Source organism: Thunnus albacares, chromosome 13 (genome assembly GCF_914725855.1).
Source record: "Thunnus albacares chromosome 13, fThuAlb1.1, whole genome shotgun sequence".
NCBI classification, from domain to species: Eukaryota; Metazoa; Chordata; class Actinopteri; order Scombriformes; family Scombridae; genus Thunnus; species Thunnus albacares.
The window spans coordinates 16,431,566-16,450,242 of record NC_058118.1 but is presented as its reverse complement, the minus strand read 5'-3'; the positions used below and the strand labels follow the sequence as shown (position 1 = coordinate 16,450,242).

Sequence of the window (18,677 nt, the reverse complement as noted above, 5' to 3'; positions counted from 1 at the left end):
CCAATGTAGAGACATTAAGAGGGGAGTAATATGGCCAGTTTTCTTGGTTTTTGTTTGTAGTCTGGTGGCTGCATTCTGTACAATTTGGAGTCTATGAATTATTTTCTGATTTATGGCAGCGAGGAGACCATTACAGTAATATAAACATGAAGAAATGAAAGCATGTATGATGGATTCTGTGTCTGTGAAGCTCAGATATGAATGGATTTTAGTTGCTTTAGTTGCAATGTTGCTTAGTTGATAAAAGCAAGATTGGACAATCTTACTTACATGCATTTAAAATTAAGGATGGAATTCAATAAGACACCTAAAGGTTTTTGACAGAAGACTTAGTAAAGTATCAGATGAAGTCTGCTTCATTTTCATTTCTTTGTAACCACAGGTGTCTGACTGTAGCTGGTATTTGTGACACATACATGACTAACAAGCTTCACAATAACTGCGACGGTTGGTGAAAGTGCAGATAACAATACTTTCTTTCTACAACCACTCAACTGTCTCAACATGAAACTTAGTTTTAAAGAATGGACAAAAGCAAATGCCTTAAAACATGTTGAGCTGGATTTGTGAGGGAAACTAAAGTTCATCTTTTAGTCACATGCATTTGGTTACTTCTCAGTACATTATCCAACATTTTAATGACACGTCGTTGTGTTGTTTTATAAAATGTAGAGGCATTTATTATAAGCCTGCACCCATTATTCTAAAGAGGCAGTTCACCAACAACATATGACTCTGGAAGAAGCTTTCCGCAGTTTGAAAAAATAAAAACCCTGATAGCTTTAAATTTAGGGAGTTCAAATCAATCTGATGCACAAACAAAGAGCTCAAAAAGGTGCATCAGTCCTGAAAACAGCCTCTGTTGCAAACAAGCTCTGAAAATCATGGCAGCATGCCAAAATGTTGCTGTAACTCAACAGTCACAGACAATGACAAATACTTCTGAATAGTTTCTTGACATGATGACACCACCACATCAGCATTGAACTGAGGAAGTTTTACTGTAAATAATGTCTCAGATACAGTAAGTGACACAACACCTAAGTGTTGTGTCACTTACTGTGCCTAAGTGTAAGATGCAGACGTGGAGAGAGATGAAAGCGTCCCATGCTGTGTACCCAACCATACTTACCTGCAGTGTCACAGGTGAGAGACAGCGATAACACACACACACACCTGCTCCTCCTCTGCCAGCATCACGTTGCAGTGGTCACACTCTCACTGAGATACAGTACACTACATCTGACTGTCAAATCTCTGATGAACGTGATGTACCTGATATGGTAAACCGGAAGGCTGAGGGCACGGCTTGAGTCCCTTTCGCTTTTTAATTTAGTTTTCTTACTAATGTCACTGATAACTCTGTGTGATCATTCAGCAATAACAGTTACTCTTAGATTATATTATCTTTAAAATCATATAATGTAATGTACAAGAGAGAAACCTAAATACACAACTGAAAGTGGTGAATTCACACCAGACAGGATATCGGCTGTGGAAATTCCCTTTATATGATAAGGAAAAATACTTTTATACAGAAAAGCAGAATAACATGATGTGAAGAACACAAACTGTTGTCACCACTGTTGTCCTCTATGTAAGGGCAAAAATGAACCACTGTTTATTACTAACAGTCATTGGAACAGGATTAACAAGTTTATTTAAGAAGCTGAATCTATAATTGGTTTCAGAAACAGTTAGAAACAGTTTTAGAGGAAACAACCAGGAGGAGAGTTCAGTTTGATGGTGATTTTAATAGTTTAAAAAGAAGTTCAAGATGCTCCACAGAAAGATTTAGAGGGTCTTTGGAGCCCACAGCTGTGAAACGTTTGAATCGCATGTGATAAGAGTGTTCTTGACATAATTTGTAAGGTTTCATTTTATTTCTGATTTTATTGTCCTGTTGTTAGGTGCATCACTTATGGCCATTCTTTATTTATTAATTGTTTGATTGTACTAAATGATTGTACTGTTTAATTCAAGCAGCCTCCTGAGCTACACTAAAGTTTGTGTGGTGGTGTTACTACTGTTGTGGCAGTATGTCTTTCATATGTTGTCTGCTGTGACCTGTCTGACGAGTATTTTTTGTTATTTGTTACATGCATCGGTGACAAAACCATTTCCCCTTAACCAAAACTGTATGCACCATTTAGTCGCACTTTTTCCTTTTTTGCCCCTTCACAGTTATTCTCACATTACAAACGTCAGTCAGGGGTCGGGGGGTCATGTGATTGTGTGGAAAGGCAAATGCACTACACCTGCTTGACCTGATGAGCTTGAAACACCACATGAAAGTGGTGGAATACAACTCGTACTTGTGTTTTGGATTCTTTATAGTGACGTACTGAAGTATCTCAGTGACTTCTTTATGAGTTATGGACGTTCATTCTTCCTCCACTAGACAGAGCTCTAATGATCATTTTTGTGTTCTGCTGCTGTCCTGTGGATCAGCCTATTGAAAGACATTAAATAAATAGGAGAAGCAAGTAATTTTAAGTCATGTGTCACCTGTTGCTGTAGATTTTCAGTCAATGCAATACTATACAGACAGGTTTATTTAATGGTATTTATTTATCACATATTGTGTATATCTGATTTAATTGTTACCTCTTGGTTACACTGCTAAGCTGCCATAGACCTTTTACCCCAAAAGGACCACAATGGACATCACTTTTTTAGCATTTATTGTCATCCTTAATGTTTTTATAGAAATCATGTGTGAAAAAGCAAGCATTAAATATATATATATATGATTTAAAATGATCAAATACATTTGATTAGTGAAATTCAATTAATAATAAATCAACAATGCCATTCCACATTTTAATATCAGAAGTACACAAAATATAAATGAATAATAATTGATTGAAGTTAAATTAAGATGCTCACATGGCCTATGTCTCAATCACAACATTTGGATTAAGCTTTTAATGAAGGTCTTATGATTGCATCAAGCACCCTGTTATACATACAGTATAATATACTGTATGTAGTTAATGTTACATATTATTAAAATAATACTATAATATAAGGAAGAATAGGAAGACCTCACAGTATCAGACAGTGTAATTCAGCAGCACAACAAACTAGAGCCTCCAAAATGACCATAAAATTGAATCAACACCTCTCTAAAAAGGTTTTAATGAAAACTGGTCATTATAAACTTCATAGGATTTATTGGTGGGCTGTTGTATTAGACTGCATGAGTTTTAGCTACAGCTGAGTGTAAAGAGTGTGTAGTTGATTTTCAGAAGCCAAAAGAACATTTTAAAATGAAACTCTTCCCTACACCAACACGTGAACACTCAGTGCATCTCCATTTCAGGTGGTAAACTGAGCCCTAGAATCACAATGCTAAGGCAAAAAAGAAAAGGCTGAAAAGCTCTGGTAGATGAAGAAGTAACAGCTGTCGTAGACTGTGGTGTCGTGGTAGTTGTATTGGTGATGGTTGTATTGGTGATGGCTGTAGTTTGAGGACTATTGGTGGTTGTTTCCCGTACAGAGTAGGAACAGGAGCCTACATTACCCACGCGATCCACAACCAGCAGCTCCACATCAGGCGAGCAGCAAGAAGCCCGGTAGGACACCAGTGTTCCGTTCTCGCTGCCAGCAGCCAGGCTGGTGTTCAGGGCTCCATTGCCCTGTCTGAGGCTGACACGGTCCACACCTGTCCCTTCAGCCCCATCAGTCACCTGAACGGAGAGCTCCCACATCGATGAGCTACAGTTGTTAGAGCAGTTGGACTGCAGGCTGAGCAGCTGACACACTGGCTCAGTGAAATCAGTCACCTATGAGGAGAAGAAAAAGTCAGCAAGTTTTTCCATCATTGAGTGACCAATAAACATTGATGAAGGGATTTAAAGGGGACTTATCATGCACATTTCTAGGTTCATATTTATATTCTTGTGCTCTACTGAAATATTTGCATGATTTACAGTTCAAAATCTTTATACTTAAATCAGCCCCTCAGTTCAGCCTCTGCCTGAAACAGACCGTATTAGCTCCTGTCTCTTTAAGGACCCCCTCCCGATGAGCCCACTCTGTTCTGACTGGTTAGCCTCCAGAAGCTGCGTCTCAGCAGACCTCCAGCGGTTTAACAGTAATAGCAGGATTTCACTTCTGTTTCTCTTCTTTACTTGAAATGGAAACTTTTCAAATACATTCATACATGTTTGAGCCCGAATCTGATCCGAAATATGCGAGTGGACAACATAAACAACCTTGAGAAACCATGAGCAACAAAGGCTACAGAATGAAAGGTTGTTTGTGGGCATGCCTGAACAATCTGACATAATCAGGAGGAGGAAGTAGAGGTAACATTGCAAACAAAGTGTTCAGAGCAGGCTGAAGTCCTAGCTTTTGACTTGCAGAGAGCATCTTTACATACATTTGCCTCAAGTTTTGGACCTTTGACCATGTTTAACGTCCAACATTGTAATAGTATAAAAATAAGAGAAAATCACAAAAAGCACGATATGTCCCCTTTAAAGAGCTAGAAACATTATTCATTGCCTTAACATTTATTCAAATGTCATTTTCTTTCTCAACTAGAGAGTTACCGTTTCAAGTACAGTGAAACGCAACACAATGTAGTTGGTGTCTGTGCCCCCAGGAGCCTCGGCCTCAATGGTCAGGGTGACGTCAGTACCAGATGCGGTGTTGAGAGGCGCTGTGAGGTTCACTGTACTGTTAGCACTGCCTCCAGTTTCCAGGATTAAACTGGATGGGAAAGATGAGGCAAAACCTTGGTCATTGTTAGCCTGAATGTTGAAGTTTCCTCCTGCACCGCTGGTCATCACAGAGAAGGGCACTGACAGTGGTGTTCCTGGTACTAAGACGTTGTTTGAATCATCCTAAATACAGAGGAAAACAGAAAACAGTCAGCATTAGCTGTATAATTAAAAGACTTTGGCAGTGAATCTTAAAAAGCATATCATAGGTTTTTAGATTCATGTGTTTTACTTACAGCAGTAACAGTCAGAGTAGAGGCTCTGATGCTGGTGGGTGACTGTCTTTGGAACAACACTGAGGATGCTTTGGAGGAACCATTGCTGTTTTGCCCCTTTATGAGCACCACAAACTCCTGTGATGGTATCCTGTCAAAATGAACTAAGAAGTCTCTACCACCCTGAGCCTCCACGCTGCCGTTAACCTCTCCTGACCCCAAAGATTCAACCAGAGTGACCTCTGTCACTGTGGCGGAGTCGCTCCCAGTTACCGTCACCATCAGGCTACCATTAACACCTTCAGAAAAAGAGAAAATCCACTGAAGTATGTCTAAATTGACCATGTTACTTCAGAATATCATATAATTTGTTGTCCTTTACCAGCTCTGGGGCGATTGTCTATAACATCAAAACCTCCGAACGGGCCCTGAGATACCTCCAAAAAGTCAAACAGGAAGTCAATGCCACTCTGACCTGCAAATAAAAGGTTGAAGGAGAGAAATCAACGAAAGACGCCACATACACAAAGGAGCTTACAAACATAGAATTAGTAAAAACCATCATCCCACCAATTAGTATTACAAAAGTATTTGCAAAACTGCAAATCCAACACTATTCCTTTTGCAGAAAGTAGTTCCAATGAAAACTGTTGAAAGCAAAGTCCGTGAAAAGACATACAGCTGTTTTTTTCAGATAATCATTGAGTTCTCACCTACGACCTTCAGAGTGTAGGGATTTGTTGACGCCATTCTTATTTCCCACAGTCCTGCTTGTGTTTTTAGCTGCAGAGTCTGGAAGTTTCCCACTGATTGAGATGCAGTGATTGAGGATCCTGTCATGTTACCTAAAAATAAAGCCAAGAAATGAAGCACACTGGTCAAAAGGCCAAGAGTTAAACAAACTTATAGCAATTAATTTTAAAGACCACTAGTTGTAGTAGTAGCTGCATTGTTGTCTACCACTGTGTAATACTAATACCAATGGGGCTAAAATTGGAATTTTTCAAATCTTACACAAAGTGGCTTTAAAATACTTTTACCTGTACATCTGGCCTTACGCCAATACGTAAAACTAACATATTATTTTTCTAAACATTACTGTGTTTTGTATTTCTAAATTATTGCTTATTAACTGCAATCATAATACAAATACTGCCTTTAAAAGATTGCACCTGCAAAGAAGTGTTACCTGAGGGACTGACGAGAGTAAAGGTGACAGCTGTCCCAGTGATGTAAATTGTGAGGTTTCTTATTGTCTCATCAACTGTAAAAGTGAAATTTTCTGCTTTTCCTGGGTTCCTGGCTGCCTGCAGAAGGGTCACCTACGAGATAACATGAAACTGGTGACACAGCTGATTTTTTATTTATTTAAAAAAATAAATCATTAGTAATGGCCAGTGAGAGAATTTTATTAATACCAGAGAGGAGCTGGAGGACTCAGTTATGATGCTGGTGACCTCAGGGAGCTCACTCTTTGTGACTTCAATAGCCTGACCTCCTGAAGCCTGAGCTAGGTCTCTGTACAATTGCACATCTGATGCCACCATTCGAGTGAGTTTTTGTTGTTGGTCGTTATCAATCTGTCTTCGACGACGAAACAATATGGAAGTTATCATGAAATTAACCTGAAAAGAAAAGAGGTGAATGATGATTTGAGCCATAACGGATACACAGAGAGGATTTGAGTTATAAGGTATCATTATCTAATATTTCCATAACATTAGGTACAAATATTCACTGTACCCATAGGAAGAATCCTATTGGCTTTGGTGACCCTATCACTTTTCCTCCAGCGCCACCAGCATGTTAAAGTTTACTTCCATCTACTTGATGGATTAGCAGGGAATTTTATACAGACTTTCAGGGTCCCCAGAGGATGAATCCTACTGACTTTGGAGATTCCTTGACTCTTCCTCCAGCGCCACCATAAGGTTCAGATTTGTGGTTGTGAGTGAAATTTCTCAACAACTATTGAATGTATTACCATTAAAGTTGCTACACGTGCTCATGTTCCCATCAAGTACCTCATAGAGCTTCTAGCATGTCTTTAGTCTTATTACATTAGGTTTTTACATTATGAGTTTGTATTTTCTTTTCTTTTTTTTGACAGATTTACATTGGCTACTCACCACCGTCTTTTTCTGCTCTATGAGTGCCAACACTGTACTTCTCAGATGTGTGTCTTTAGCAGGTGCGTCCGTGAAGACGAAGATCTCAGAATTAGGTGGAGAACCAGTTAAAGCCAGCTGTATGAGGCAAATAGGACAGCAATGATACAGTAGTTTTTGCAGGACAGATTTTGAAGTAGTCACACATACATCACAGCACCTGAAGTCCTGAAAGACTCATTTCCTCCAGATCTCCTCCACCAGTTGCTGTCAGTGAATTAATAGCATTCTTGAAGAGTTGTGGGTCTGTAGTCCTCATCAGTGGCCCAAAATCTGGGGTTCAGGAGGAGACAGGAGAAAGAAATGTGTTACTTCTCATATTGTGTCTATGTTATGTCAGTACTTTATAATGTACAGCTACTGTTATTGTCATACTATGGCGCTGACTTATAGGTACAATATTCCAACAAGTATACAGAAAATGATAGGAAAAAGATAGACGGGAATGTAAAGTCGTGTCTGGGGCATTAAGATCCTACCTGGATCATTGAAAGGTACCAGTATGTAAACAGAGGGCTCATCCTCTGTTCCCACTTTGCTGTTGATTATAGAGGAAGTGACGTCCCTCACTGCCGCAATGTCATCACTCATGCTTCCTGTTGTGTCGATCGCGAAACAAAGAGCTTTACTGGATCCTCTGGAGAGTCCCATCATCCTGAGTGATGGAGACAGACGGATAAAGGAATTAACAAACTTTGAACTACAGGAGCTAAGTTCAAACTTAGCCTAGTTATAACTTAAGTGTTTGCTAAGTGGAGATTTACGCATTACTAAATTAAAACCACAGTTGCACCACAAAAAACTCAAAAAACTCACAAAAAAGAGACAATTGACTAAACTAGCTAAATATATATAAAGTAGTTGAAACTAGCTCCACCTCCAGCAGCTACAACAGTAATATGCTGCTTACACACTGATGCTTCAGTATTAATAATCTAATGATGTCATATATAATAATATATCAGTCAGAGGGACCAAACCACTACTTTTACTGCAATACTTAAACTACATTTTGATGCTAATACTCATGTTCTTTTACTTAAGTAGGATTTTTCATGCAGGAATTTTACTTGTAATAGAGTATTTTTACTCCTTTTTTAACATTTCTCTGGGTATGTGGATATAAATAAAACAGTCATACCTACATTGACAAAGGATTGAATGTAAAATTTATTTTATCTTTTGGCCCCTAAAACTTTTGGAAGTTATGTCACAGCTTCCCAAGATTCCCATCATCCTCAGGGAGGACGACAGAAGAATGCAGACAAATAGTTGGGGAAAAAAACATTGAGCATCATTTTACAGTACATAAATGAAATGTGCAGAATGGGTTTCATACTGGAGGAATGGTCTGTCACCAGCAGCTCCTCGAATGTCCTCAAGTAGCTGACTGGTTGCAGCTATCGCCATATTTGCTGCTTTAGTGTGGAGATGTCCATGGTCTGAATTTACATTGTCTTTGTTGATCCCACCAGTAGGCTCTGTCTTTCTTGTTCGATCAAATTTACCTCCATGGCTGCATTTTCCTGTTCAGCATTAGAAACAGAACGAAAACAAAATGTTTTGAAAATCGGAAGTCATTGCTGTGACAGTCGTTTTGAAATGTGAATAAAAGAAGCAATTACCTTTCTGTTTGCTTGAGAACAGAATACTAAAATATCCTGACGTAAGTATATTTTCCCGCAGGATATCCTCCAAAATGTTGTTCCTGCAGTCGTCTCCATCACAGTTGCGACAGGTCTCTCTGATTTCATCTGTACGAAAATAAACCAAATTAAACCAAACCAAGCAAATTGTTAATGTTTTGTTCTATGAAACTATCTCTTTAATCACATCATATGCATTCCTCAGCTCACATACTGACATTATATGATCTCTTTACCTGCTATGTTACCAATGCTGGTGCCTGATCGGATCAGATTGGAGTTTGGGAGTTTGTTCTCCAGTTCCACCCAGTTACTGTGACTGTAGAAATCCTTCAGATTAATGAAAGGAAGACAAGATAAATATTTACAGCATTAATATGTTAATAACAGCAGCTAACTTACATTTTTTACTACACTCTTCGTGCAGCTCTGTACATCAACAGGCAGCTTTGCAAGTCAATTTGCTGCCAAAACGATTTTTCTGTTGGATTGACAGGATGGATTAACTGTGCAAAGACACCAGTTATATTCACTCCTCTATTTCTTACACCTCAAAGTTGTTTCCTTTCATAGGCTGTTGTAAAATTAAATGTACAGTACTGTACGTGCAATTTTGAAATACATTTTCAAACTGTCTTATGGAAGTACACTGTTGTGCTGGTTGTTGCACTTGAATTGTAAAGCATGTTTTTTCAAAGCCATGAAAAAAGCATGCTTGTTCAACATGAAACTGTTGTATGAAGAGTTCTCAAGTGTTACATTTGTACCAGAAACTGTTTAAAAAAACAAAAGCAATAACAGAAAATACCTGTAAAGGGTGTAGGATTTCTCCTAGTTTTTCTCTCGCCGCCTCGAAGTTCTCTTGCTGGTTGCTGGCTTTTATAGCTGATAATCCTGATGTGATTATGTCCCTTCCTCCTGCAAAAGCCTCATCATCAAAGTGATAGGATATATCGAAGGCATGCCTTAAGTCTACTCGTTTATTCATTTTTTGGATCGACCTGATGGATTGCTGGAAACTCCTGGATGATTTTGATGCTTCACAGGCAACAGCAACAGATTCAGCTGTAAAAGGCTGCGGCTACACACACACACACACACACACACACACACACACACACACACACACACACACACACACACACACACACACACACACACACACACACACACAGTTTTATTATAGTTTCAAATCAGATTTATTAATGATAGATGTACTGGTCATTTCGAAAGTTGAATTTAAATCTTACAGGAAAAGTGAAGTCTTTGCCCTCAGCCTTGGCCAGATCACGGCACACCTGCACGGTGGTATTTAAAATCGCTCTCTCTGTGATCACCTGATGAGTCAGAGATTTTCCACGAATTTCAAACCCAAGAGCTCCAGTCTGCAGAAGCAGGAGACACAATGCAGCCAGCCAAGACATCATAGCACAACCTGTCGATAGAGCATGGGAGAATGATGAAAATCAGAGCTAGTTTTACGGGTTTAAAACTAGATGGCCTAACATGTCATTAAGGTCAGTCCTTACCCAGGTAGTGTCAGGTAGCACTAAAAAAATGGGTGACCATGAAATTCAGTTTTGATCTTAACATGGTGTGAAGTAAGCACAGGCTCCAATTACAATTATTGAGGTGGATGGGCTGTCATTAGTTATTAGTTAGTTACAAGTATTTTGTCATTGGACATGTCATCGAAATTTTCACCTGATTTTGTCACTAAAGGTCAAGTTAGGGATCAACAAAGTGATTACAATTCATCCTGAGGGGGACATAAATGTGTGTGCCAGATTTCATGGCAATCAACAGTTGTTGAGATTTTTCAAAACCACAGAAGTCAACCTCAAAGGGGGGCCAAAAGTCAAGGAATCTCCAAAATCAGGATTAATCCTCTGGGCACCATCGATATCTGTACAAGATTTCATCTTCATCCGTCAGATAGTTGTTGAGATATTTCAGTCTGTACTAAAGTGGCGATCAGACCAACTGACGCAACGACATTGCCATTCATAGAGAAATGCCGTTAGCATGGTTAAAAATGATCCATCCTTTTCTTTTAGTTTGACTAATCATTACAATTGAACAAATATCAGTAAACAAACGTCTTGATTTCCTCTGTATTGTGGCAACACTTGATTTATGATGTTTCATAATGGAGTCATTGTTGTGCTGAACTTGTTGGACCTGTTCTCTCAATGTGATAACACTGAGATATGAATGAGAGCGTTATGTACATTATGATTCATTTCATTTCTGGGATTTTTTGGGGACAGAAAAACCAGCATGCTTCTGCATAAAGCAAGACAGAAAACAAAGCACAGAGCTGATAACAGGTTATTGAATCTCAGAGGCAGCAAAACTTTCACATAGTAATAATTGTAATCATTGTAAATGTTTTGGAAGTTCACAGATGTTTGTGAGGTATGCTGTATCCAAAATACTTCACAGCTTCTGAGAAGGGAAACATACTGTATATTCTTACCTTCTGCCTAAACAATAGTTTTTGTGCATGTGGCTGCCACACAACCCTAAAAAGAGATCTACCCAGCAACTCAAAAGAAGTCTGTATTACACAGAATGGCCTGTAACAGAGTCTGTTTCCAGTAAAATATTATATTATTGGATTATTATTACTGATGTACACACTATTGTATAAACTGATCATATGCTTTGGATGAAAAAAAAAACTAATAATCAAAGCAACTGGTAATTATTGCAGTCAAATAAATGTAGTGGAGTAAAAAGTACAATCTCCCTACAATTTCCCTCTGAAATAAAGAGTGGAGTGGTAATATAATCTAGAAGAACTACAAAAAGTATAGTACTTGAGTAAATAGTCAAATGCCAACTCTGTTTTGTGACTGTTAAATACACATACATACACAAGATGTGCGTAAAGCGCCATGTGAACCTAAATGGTAGACCTTTATTATACCAGTGTAACTATTCAATACTTACATTCACCAAATTTGTAAAACTAGGAAAGCAAAACAAACAAAAAACCCCACAAAAAGTGAATGAATTGTTTTGTTACTAAATAATATAAATAGTTTTCTAAATGATTTGAACTTCATAACTTCATAAAATCATAACTTATATATTAAAAAAGTAAAAATCAGACCATGTCAAATCTTATTTTATATAGATAATCATTAATCACCAGTTATGAAAACACTTTACTTACAGGTCTCAATGTCGTCCTGTCCACTATATTTTTACTTTGGCAACTTCATTTATAAAGATCCATGATCAGGGCGGAGTCACGACCATCCTGGTACCTGTTTGACTTGTTGCCTATGTGTGACAACATCCTCGTTATGATTTGGTTGTGTGGAAATGTTAAATGTTTAAAACAAAGAGTTTGAAATAACTTTGTTTTTCGTTTGTTTTTCTTCACTTTCTTCCACAAAAATATAAAGTTACATTTAGTGTTACATTTATCTTATTCATAATTCATGATATCCATTAGTTTATGATCTGAAGATAACAGGTTTATTTATTGACTTTCACTTTTGTTTCCTGCAATCTCCACTTACGGTAAAAAGGTGCGGTGTAATTATTTGTGAACTCAACCTAATTTCATATCTGACATAATAAAACTGGTTGTGTGAGAAATTATCACACACACACAAACATGCCCACTCTGGCCTCCTGTAGAACTATCCACTTTTCACCTGAGAAATAAGTTTAATTATTTGTTTCATTTATTTGTGTGTGTGTGTGTGTGTGTGTTCATGGCCTTAAAGACGTCATTTTCCAATTTTCATTCTAACATTTTGTGTAACAAACTTGACATTTTATATGTTGATTAGAGAAAACATATTTTAATGACTTATTTAATTATTTATCAATTTATGATCCTTTATATTAATTGTCTAAATATTTATCTATAACTATATATAATTATGTTTTACCATCATGGTCAAGAAATAAAAATGTTTGATGAGAAAATAATTATCAAAAGATATTTTCCACACACTTTTTTTTTTTTTAAATAAAAAAGATGGGGGTTGTGTGGGGAGAGATGATTCATTTAAGCGATAGTGGTTATTGAAATGTCTTGGATCCATTGCATACTTCTTGCTAAAAAATATGCTTGTATAGACAGATAGGGGCTGAGGGGTGAAACAGAAACACCCGCAGGCAGGAATTAGATTAGATGAAATACTGCTGACAGATTGGTACTGCACATGGTTAAAGAGGAACTGCTCTTTTAAGTTGACTGAACAAATAAACAAACAAAACACTCTACTGGATACTTTAATGTTAATTTCTCATAATCACAGGCTGTGTGAGAAACTTTAAGTATTTGGCAGAATGAGCTACAGACTAACAACTGGAGTAACATGTTGTAAGTTGTGTGACTGCTACTCTGTTAAGAGTCAGCAGCCATACTAGCAGCTCTGTGAGACTGTACTTACCCACAAGAGCGCTTGGAACTCTGCAAACCTCCGCATACTAACATGCTCAGATACTAACATGCTGATTTTAGCAGGTATAATGTTCACCATGTGTTGTGTACAACAGAGCATTGTGGGGAAATATATCTCCGGTGTCAAACGATATAGAGAAATGAAATGAAATAATGAATGAGTAATGAACTGCGATGGCTACTTTTTTAAGAGGCAGGTGAACATGCAGCTGCTCTCTGTATCCATTGAGCACCCCCACAGTGAAGGAAAAGTCAAGGATCACCGAAATCATTAGGATGCATCATCTGGCCACTATGAATATCTGTAGATTTCAATCCACCCGACAGTTGTTGTGATATTTCAGTCAGAGTGGCTATAAGTCAAAGGTCACACACAGGGATGGAAACTTCAAGATAAGATAGTTTATGTCCCCCCTCCACTCAGAAATGTGTGTGTTGCTTCTTGTTACTTGACTCTGATGTTTGAGCTTCACTGTGCAGAATGATATATGTGCAGAGTTTGACACTAGAAGGCTGTTTTCGCATTCATCTGCCGAAAGTGGAAAGTTTATCTGTGTTCACTTTAGACTTTACAGCGTGTACCTACAAGAATGATTTGTGACATCTCAACTAGTTTGGAGCAAATCATGGTCCGGTATGCTACTTACACAAGTGTGATGTGGAAACTTGAAGTCTCCAGTGTACTAACACTGAGAATGGACTTTACAGTGAAGTAGGGGACATCTTGTGTTCAGCAGTCAAACTTTTAAAATGTTTGAATATTAATAGATTTTGGATTTTTTAATGAGGGAGAATCAGTAGATGTGAAGATTTGTTTTAACAAGTTAATTGAACATTCTTGTGGAAAAACTATATCAGACACTAATGATTAGTCTGTGCAGAGTATTTTTGCGGGTCATAACACATCTGGAAGGATCTTTAATGGTAAATCTTGACCATTAATGTTTGAGAACAGTTAAAATCTGATGTTATATTGGGCGATAATAATTTTTAACCTTGGATTGGCAATTGTTTGTATAAGTGTTGTGAGAAAGAGGTAATGAAGCAGATATTTTACAGCTAAATGCGCGCTGTATGGGAGAAAAACATTGTGAAGTGGGGGCCCATTGAATGTATCAAGTGCCCTTTATATTTTTTCGCCCCTGCCCCTGAGATAGCCTGAGTCCACCACTGACAATAATACTATGACAGTATGTGTTTAACCTCAAACTTCACTGGAAATTAAATTACTATAAAAACTATATATTTTGTTTTTCTTCATATCTGGCAAAACAAACTATACTTATACTGATGTGTATTTGTGATGCATTAATATATAGCCAATATATTGGTCAGTCTCTTTAGTGTATAAAATGGGATGCTGCTGGTAAAACATGGCCCTGCTCTGATGCATGTGACTGTATAATTCATCTGTCATTATTTTATTCCCCCCATTTGAAAAGCTTCCCTGAATGTGTCTCCTTATAACTATCTTGAAACGAGGGTCAGAATTTATTATTAGTTTAGTTTAGAGCTAGAATATAAATGTCAAATGAACTTTTACAAGGACAGCAAGTCTTTCATTTCACTGCTATATAAACAATTAAAAAAATATTCACTGATAAACTGGGGAAACATGTTAACATTAATGGGACAGATTTATGTGGCTTGTGTTTGTTCAGTTTCTATCTGAGCTTAAGCTTGCAGTAAATGATTTATGGAGGGAGGAGAAAGGGGAGGAGGAGCTGCAGTGGGGGGGACACAACAATCTCTCTTAAATCTTAAAGCTCTTAAATCTTCTTGGATTTATTAACAAACTGGAAGAAAAAAAGATGACTTTTCAGCATAGCAGTCAACTTATCTAGCTAGATTTTTACAACAAGGCAGGAGTTTTTAAATTATGGGGGTCTGAGGTTACAAACGTCCCTGAGAAGACTTTGGATTTTATGTGAAACTACAATCTCAATCATGTATTCACCAGTGGCACTCTTTGTATGGGATTGCTTGTTCTGTTTGCTCCCGTCACTGTTACTTTTGCTGCTGTCTCTGGCTCTCCGCTGGCCCAGAGTGCGCTGTTGGACGAAGTTGGCTGTCAGGGCTGCAGGCTGGAGACTCTGGGTCATTATCTGCCTGATCCTGGAGCTGCCACTAGACAGAAATACAAGAACATGGACCGAGGAGGCCGGATCACCAGGGACAGATATTTTATCTGGATCAGGCCAGACGTCAGATGGACCCAGGCTGATTTGCAAACCCACTGCTCTGGCCAAATATCTGCTGCGGCACTGTGGCTCTCTGGCCAGGCCAAGACTGGCCACCTGGCCCAGAGGCGACCCCCACCTCCAGACTCTGTCCAGCCTGCTGTGTGGACAACATGGAGACACGTTGCAGTTCTCTAGAGACCATCTGTTACTGAGGGATGGAGGAAATATAGCTCTGGACTGGGCTGTGGGGACAAGACTGGGTGAGGCGGTCGGGAGGAAGAGGTGGGAGGGGAGGAAGGAGCATCAGTCAGGAGGAAAAGCTCTGGGGTGCTTCACCTCAACACCTCCTGTCCTCATCCTCATCCCGCAGTCTTGGGGAGGGATGACACCTCACCTGAAAGCGCTGTGCCATTTAGCCATGCGTCAAGGCTTCTATGTGGTGGTGTTTCACCCTCGAGGCACAGCGGGGTGCCCGATGACCACAGCACGCCTGACTGAGTTTGGAGACCCAGCTGATCTTGAGCAGGTACAGAAAGATTTTTTTTTATTGTGGTTTGCACCAAATGGCACATTCTTATTTTTATCATCTTATGTTTTCTTTGTAAATAATGATTTCATGAGACTGTCGACTACGCAATTAATGAATGGACAGAAAATGAGCCATTCTAATAGTGGATACATTGTTTTAAGGCATTTGCCAAGCAAAAAAGAATAAAAATATTATATGTGTATATTTATATATTAAAATATGAAAATATAATACATATAATGTTTCCAGCTTCACAAAGGTGATGATTTGCCTGTTTTCTCTATTTTATGTCATTGAATTCAAGAAGGTTTTGGACTGTCTCATCAATCTCATCAAATCTCACCTTGGACTCTGGGAAATTTTCTGTAAATGTATATTTTGTTGATTCAATGTTTTTACCTGACACTGATGATAAGTTTCATGTTTCAGGCGGTTGCTTATGTCCACAGCTGCCACCCGTCCTCTGCGCTGGTCACAGTGAGCGAGGGTTCAGGTTCAGGGATTCTTCTTTCCTACTTGGGAGAGTGTGGATCAAGTTCATACCTGACAGCGGCTGCAGCCATCTCACCTGTACTCCTGGGCCAGCTGTGGTTTGAAACAGCTATGCCTCCTATTTATCGCTCGGCGGTGCTGTTTCACCGGAAACTACAGTTAAGTAGGTGAGGGAAATCACAGCAAGATGAAAATGTATTAATAATTGGGTGAATTAGAGTAATGTGGGACACTTCCAAATATGGGACACATAAGCTCAGATGCATCTATCTCTTTTTCTATCAAATATTTGTGATTAGGACTGCTGTCAAATTAAACCTGGAGTATCATGTAATTGAAATCACATGACTCCACATATGTGATGCCATAAAGTGGGACAGGGCAGTCTTCCAACAGGAAGTACTTGCTGTAAAGTCCATTTCAAAGGATTTTGACTAAACTTCAATGTTAAGGATATAAATCAATGTTAAAGTCATAAATGGAGCAATGTTGGCAATTGTTATCATATTGTGTTTATATATTCATGTCTCAAAATATGCTATCATATGGTGAAAAAATGTTTTGTCAATTTTTCATCATCCCACTAATGTGGGACAGTCATATGTGTTGTTAAACTGGTGAAATATGCATTTAAGTACATTAAATGACTAATGCCAATAGTTATTCAGGGGAATTAGTCTTTTAATGCTTGATTTTAACTTATTTTTAGGCAGGTTACAAGGTATATTATTACTAATATTAATACATAAAATAATACATTACTATATTATCTGTAACAGCAAAAACATTGTAATTACTGAAATGACCAAATATGGGCATACACTTTGGCCTCGAGTGTTGCTGACCACTTTGGCACAACACAAGGAACACTTATATTTACCATTTCTTCTCCTAGTGTGATGTTTGCGTTCTTTTTTCTGATATGATTAGAAAACACCTTGAGGTATTGGGTGCAGATATAATGTATTGGCTTCATAAAATATATAACTTAAGTGCCAATTGCAGAAATCGTCCCACATTACTCTAATTCATGCTAGTTACAGTACAGATATGGATGCCATATGGACATAATCATAACAACTTATTTTGTTTTGTTCATCACTTGTTGCCATCATAAGATATGGCAGTTCCTTCAGAGCAGTGCTGGATGTGGATCGAGCCCTCAGCTGTTCCTCCCTCAGAGACTTTGAGGAAACTCTTTTCTGCTCTTCAGCCCAGCATCAGCAGAGAGCCCCGAGACCTCCAATAAGCTCTCTAAACTCTGGGCTGAGCTCAGGATCCTCTTCCTCACGGGGCCTGGCACCCTCAGTGGCCTGGGGACTGGGCGAGAGAGCTTCCCCTGCCAAGGACTGGGACAGCTACTGGGAGAGGAATGAACCACTCAGAGATGCAGATGAGGTGGCGGTGCCTGTGCTCTGCATTTGCAGCTGTGATGACCCTCTCCTCCCACCTGTGTCCACCGTGCCCCTTCCGCTTTTCCAGAGCAACCCTTATTTCCTTCTGGTGTTGACAGACAGAGGAGGGCACTGTGGGTTCAATCTGGAGGGCCATGAAGAGAGCGACGGAAGGAGGACTGGGAATGAGGAGGTAGAGGAAGGTAACTGGAGTCACATCGCAGTTCTGGAGTACTTCAGGGTAATGGCTGATTTCCTGAAAGGGGAAGAGAAGGATGGTCCTGCAGGAGAATACAGTCACACCGGGCAGAGGAACAGGACCAGCAACATGGCTCCACCTCGCAGAAGGAGAACCACCATGATGAGGAGACAAAGATCTCATGCGCCTGAACAGAGCAGTGTGGAAGTAGAGGAAGGGAACTTCACCTGGAAGAGGTCATATACACGCTAAGGAGAAAGAAAGGGTCGAGAAATCTGGAGAGAGAGATTTTATCAACTTTGGAGTTTTACTTATTATTCTCAAGAAGTTTTCAGGTGGTCCTTCAAAGAACTGGAAAAGGAAATCAGCAGAAAATGGACAGTGAGCAGCTGTTTGTCTTTACCAAATTGGTGAAGACAAATAACAAATATATAGTCTCAGAACATTTTTAGAAAAGGAATTTGACAGCAACAATTTAAGGCAATGTAGCTGCTAGCTGCAGCTGTAAGGAAATCCCCTGTGTACTGAGTCTACAAAGAGAGGGTATGCAAATTAAACATGCAGTTTGAAGTCAAATACACATTTTTTTCTTTACTGCTGTATCATAATACCTCAGGCATTTCTGACAAACAGTTTAAAGATTTCAAATATTTAGGATGAAGTTAAGGGTTTCTGTAATGCTTCTCACACAC

At 38.8% G+C, this 18,677-nt stretch overlaps 2 protein-coding genes across 2 annotated transcripts; one reads left to right on the top strand and one right to left on the bottom strand.

The window, feature by feature from the left end:
* Positions 1-2,624: 2,624 nt before the first annotated feature.
* LOC122995618 (von Willebrand factor A domain-containing protein 7-like) lies at positions 2,625-11,951 on the bottom strand. The gene is made up of 16 exons (XM_044370938.1): positions 11,941-11,951; positions 10,010-10,194; positions 9,568-9,840; positions 8,996-9,089; positions 8,739-8,867; positions 8,453-8,639; positions 7,593-7,768; positions 7,274-7,386; positions 7,075-7,191; positions 6,364-6,570; positions 6,135-6,267; positions 5,659-5,790; positions 5,328-5,420; positions 4,967-5,244; positions 4,560-4,853; positions 2,625-3,788 (listed from the first exon to the last, which is right to left on the bottom strand). Exons 2-16 carry the CDS (start codon positions 10,184-10,186, stop codon positions 3,306-3,308), a joined length of 2,886 nt encoding a protein of 961 aa, XP_044226873.1. The 5' UTR covers positions 10,187-10,194; positions 11,941-11,951; the 3' UTR covers positions 2,625-3,305.
* Positions 11,952-15,135: 3,184 nt separating this feature from the next.
* On the top strand, positions 15,136-18,237 carry LOC122995803 (protein ABHD15). The gene is made up of 3 exons (XM_044371170.1): positions 15,136-15,897; positions 16,330-16,559; positions 17,511-18,237. Exons 1-3 carry the CDS (start codon positions 15,136-15,138, stop codon positions 18,235-18,237), a joined length of 1,719 nt encoding a protein of 572 aa, XP_044227105.1.
* The last annotated feature ends 440 nt before the right edge of the window (positions 18,238-18,677 follow it).

Excerpts from the sequence above, each read along its gene's own strand:
- LOC122995618 (XM_044370938.1), bottom strand. The coding sequence starts at position 10,186 with ATGATGTCTTGGCTGGCTGCATTGTGTCTCCTGCTTCTGCAGACTGGA. Across the intron at positions 6,268-6,363 it reads AGTCCTCCAGCTCCTCTCTG|GTGACCCTTCTGCAGGCAGC; the intron begins GTATTAATAAAA and ends GTTATCTCGTAG. Across the intron at positions 5,245-5,327 it reads AGACAATCGCCCCAGAGCTG|GTGTTAATGGTAGCCTGATG; the intron begins GTAAAGGACAAC and ends CTTTTTCTGAAG.
- LOC122995803 (XM_044371170.1), top strand. The coding sequence starts at position 15,136 with ATGTATTCACCAGTGGCACTCTTTGTATGGGATTGCTTGTTCTGTTTG. Across the intron at positions 15,898-16,329 it reads ACCCAGCTGATCTTGAGCAG|GCGGTTGCTTATGTCCACAG; the intron begins GTACAGAAAGAT and ends TTCATGTTTCAG. Across the intron at positions 16,560-17,510 it reads CGGAAACTACAGTTAAGTAG|ATATGGCAGTTCCTTCAGAG; the intron begins GTGAGGGAAATC and ends TGCCATCATAAG.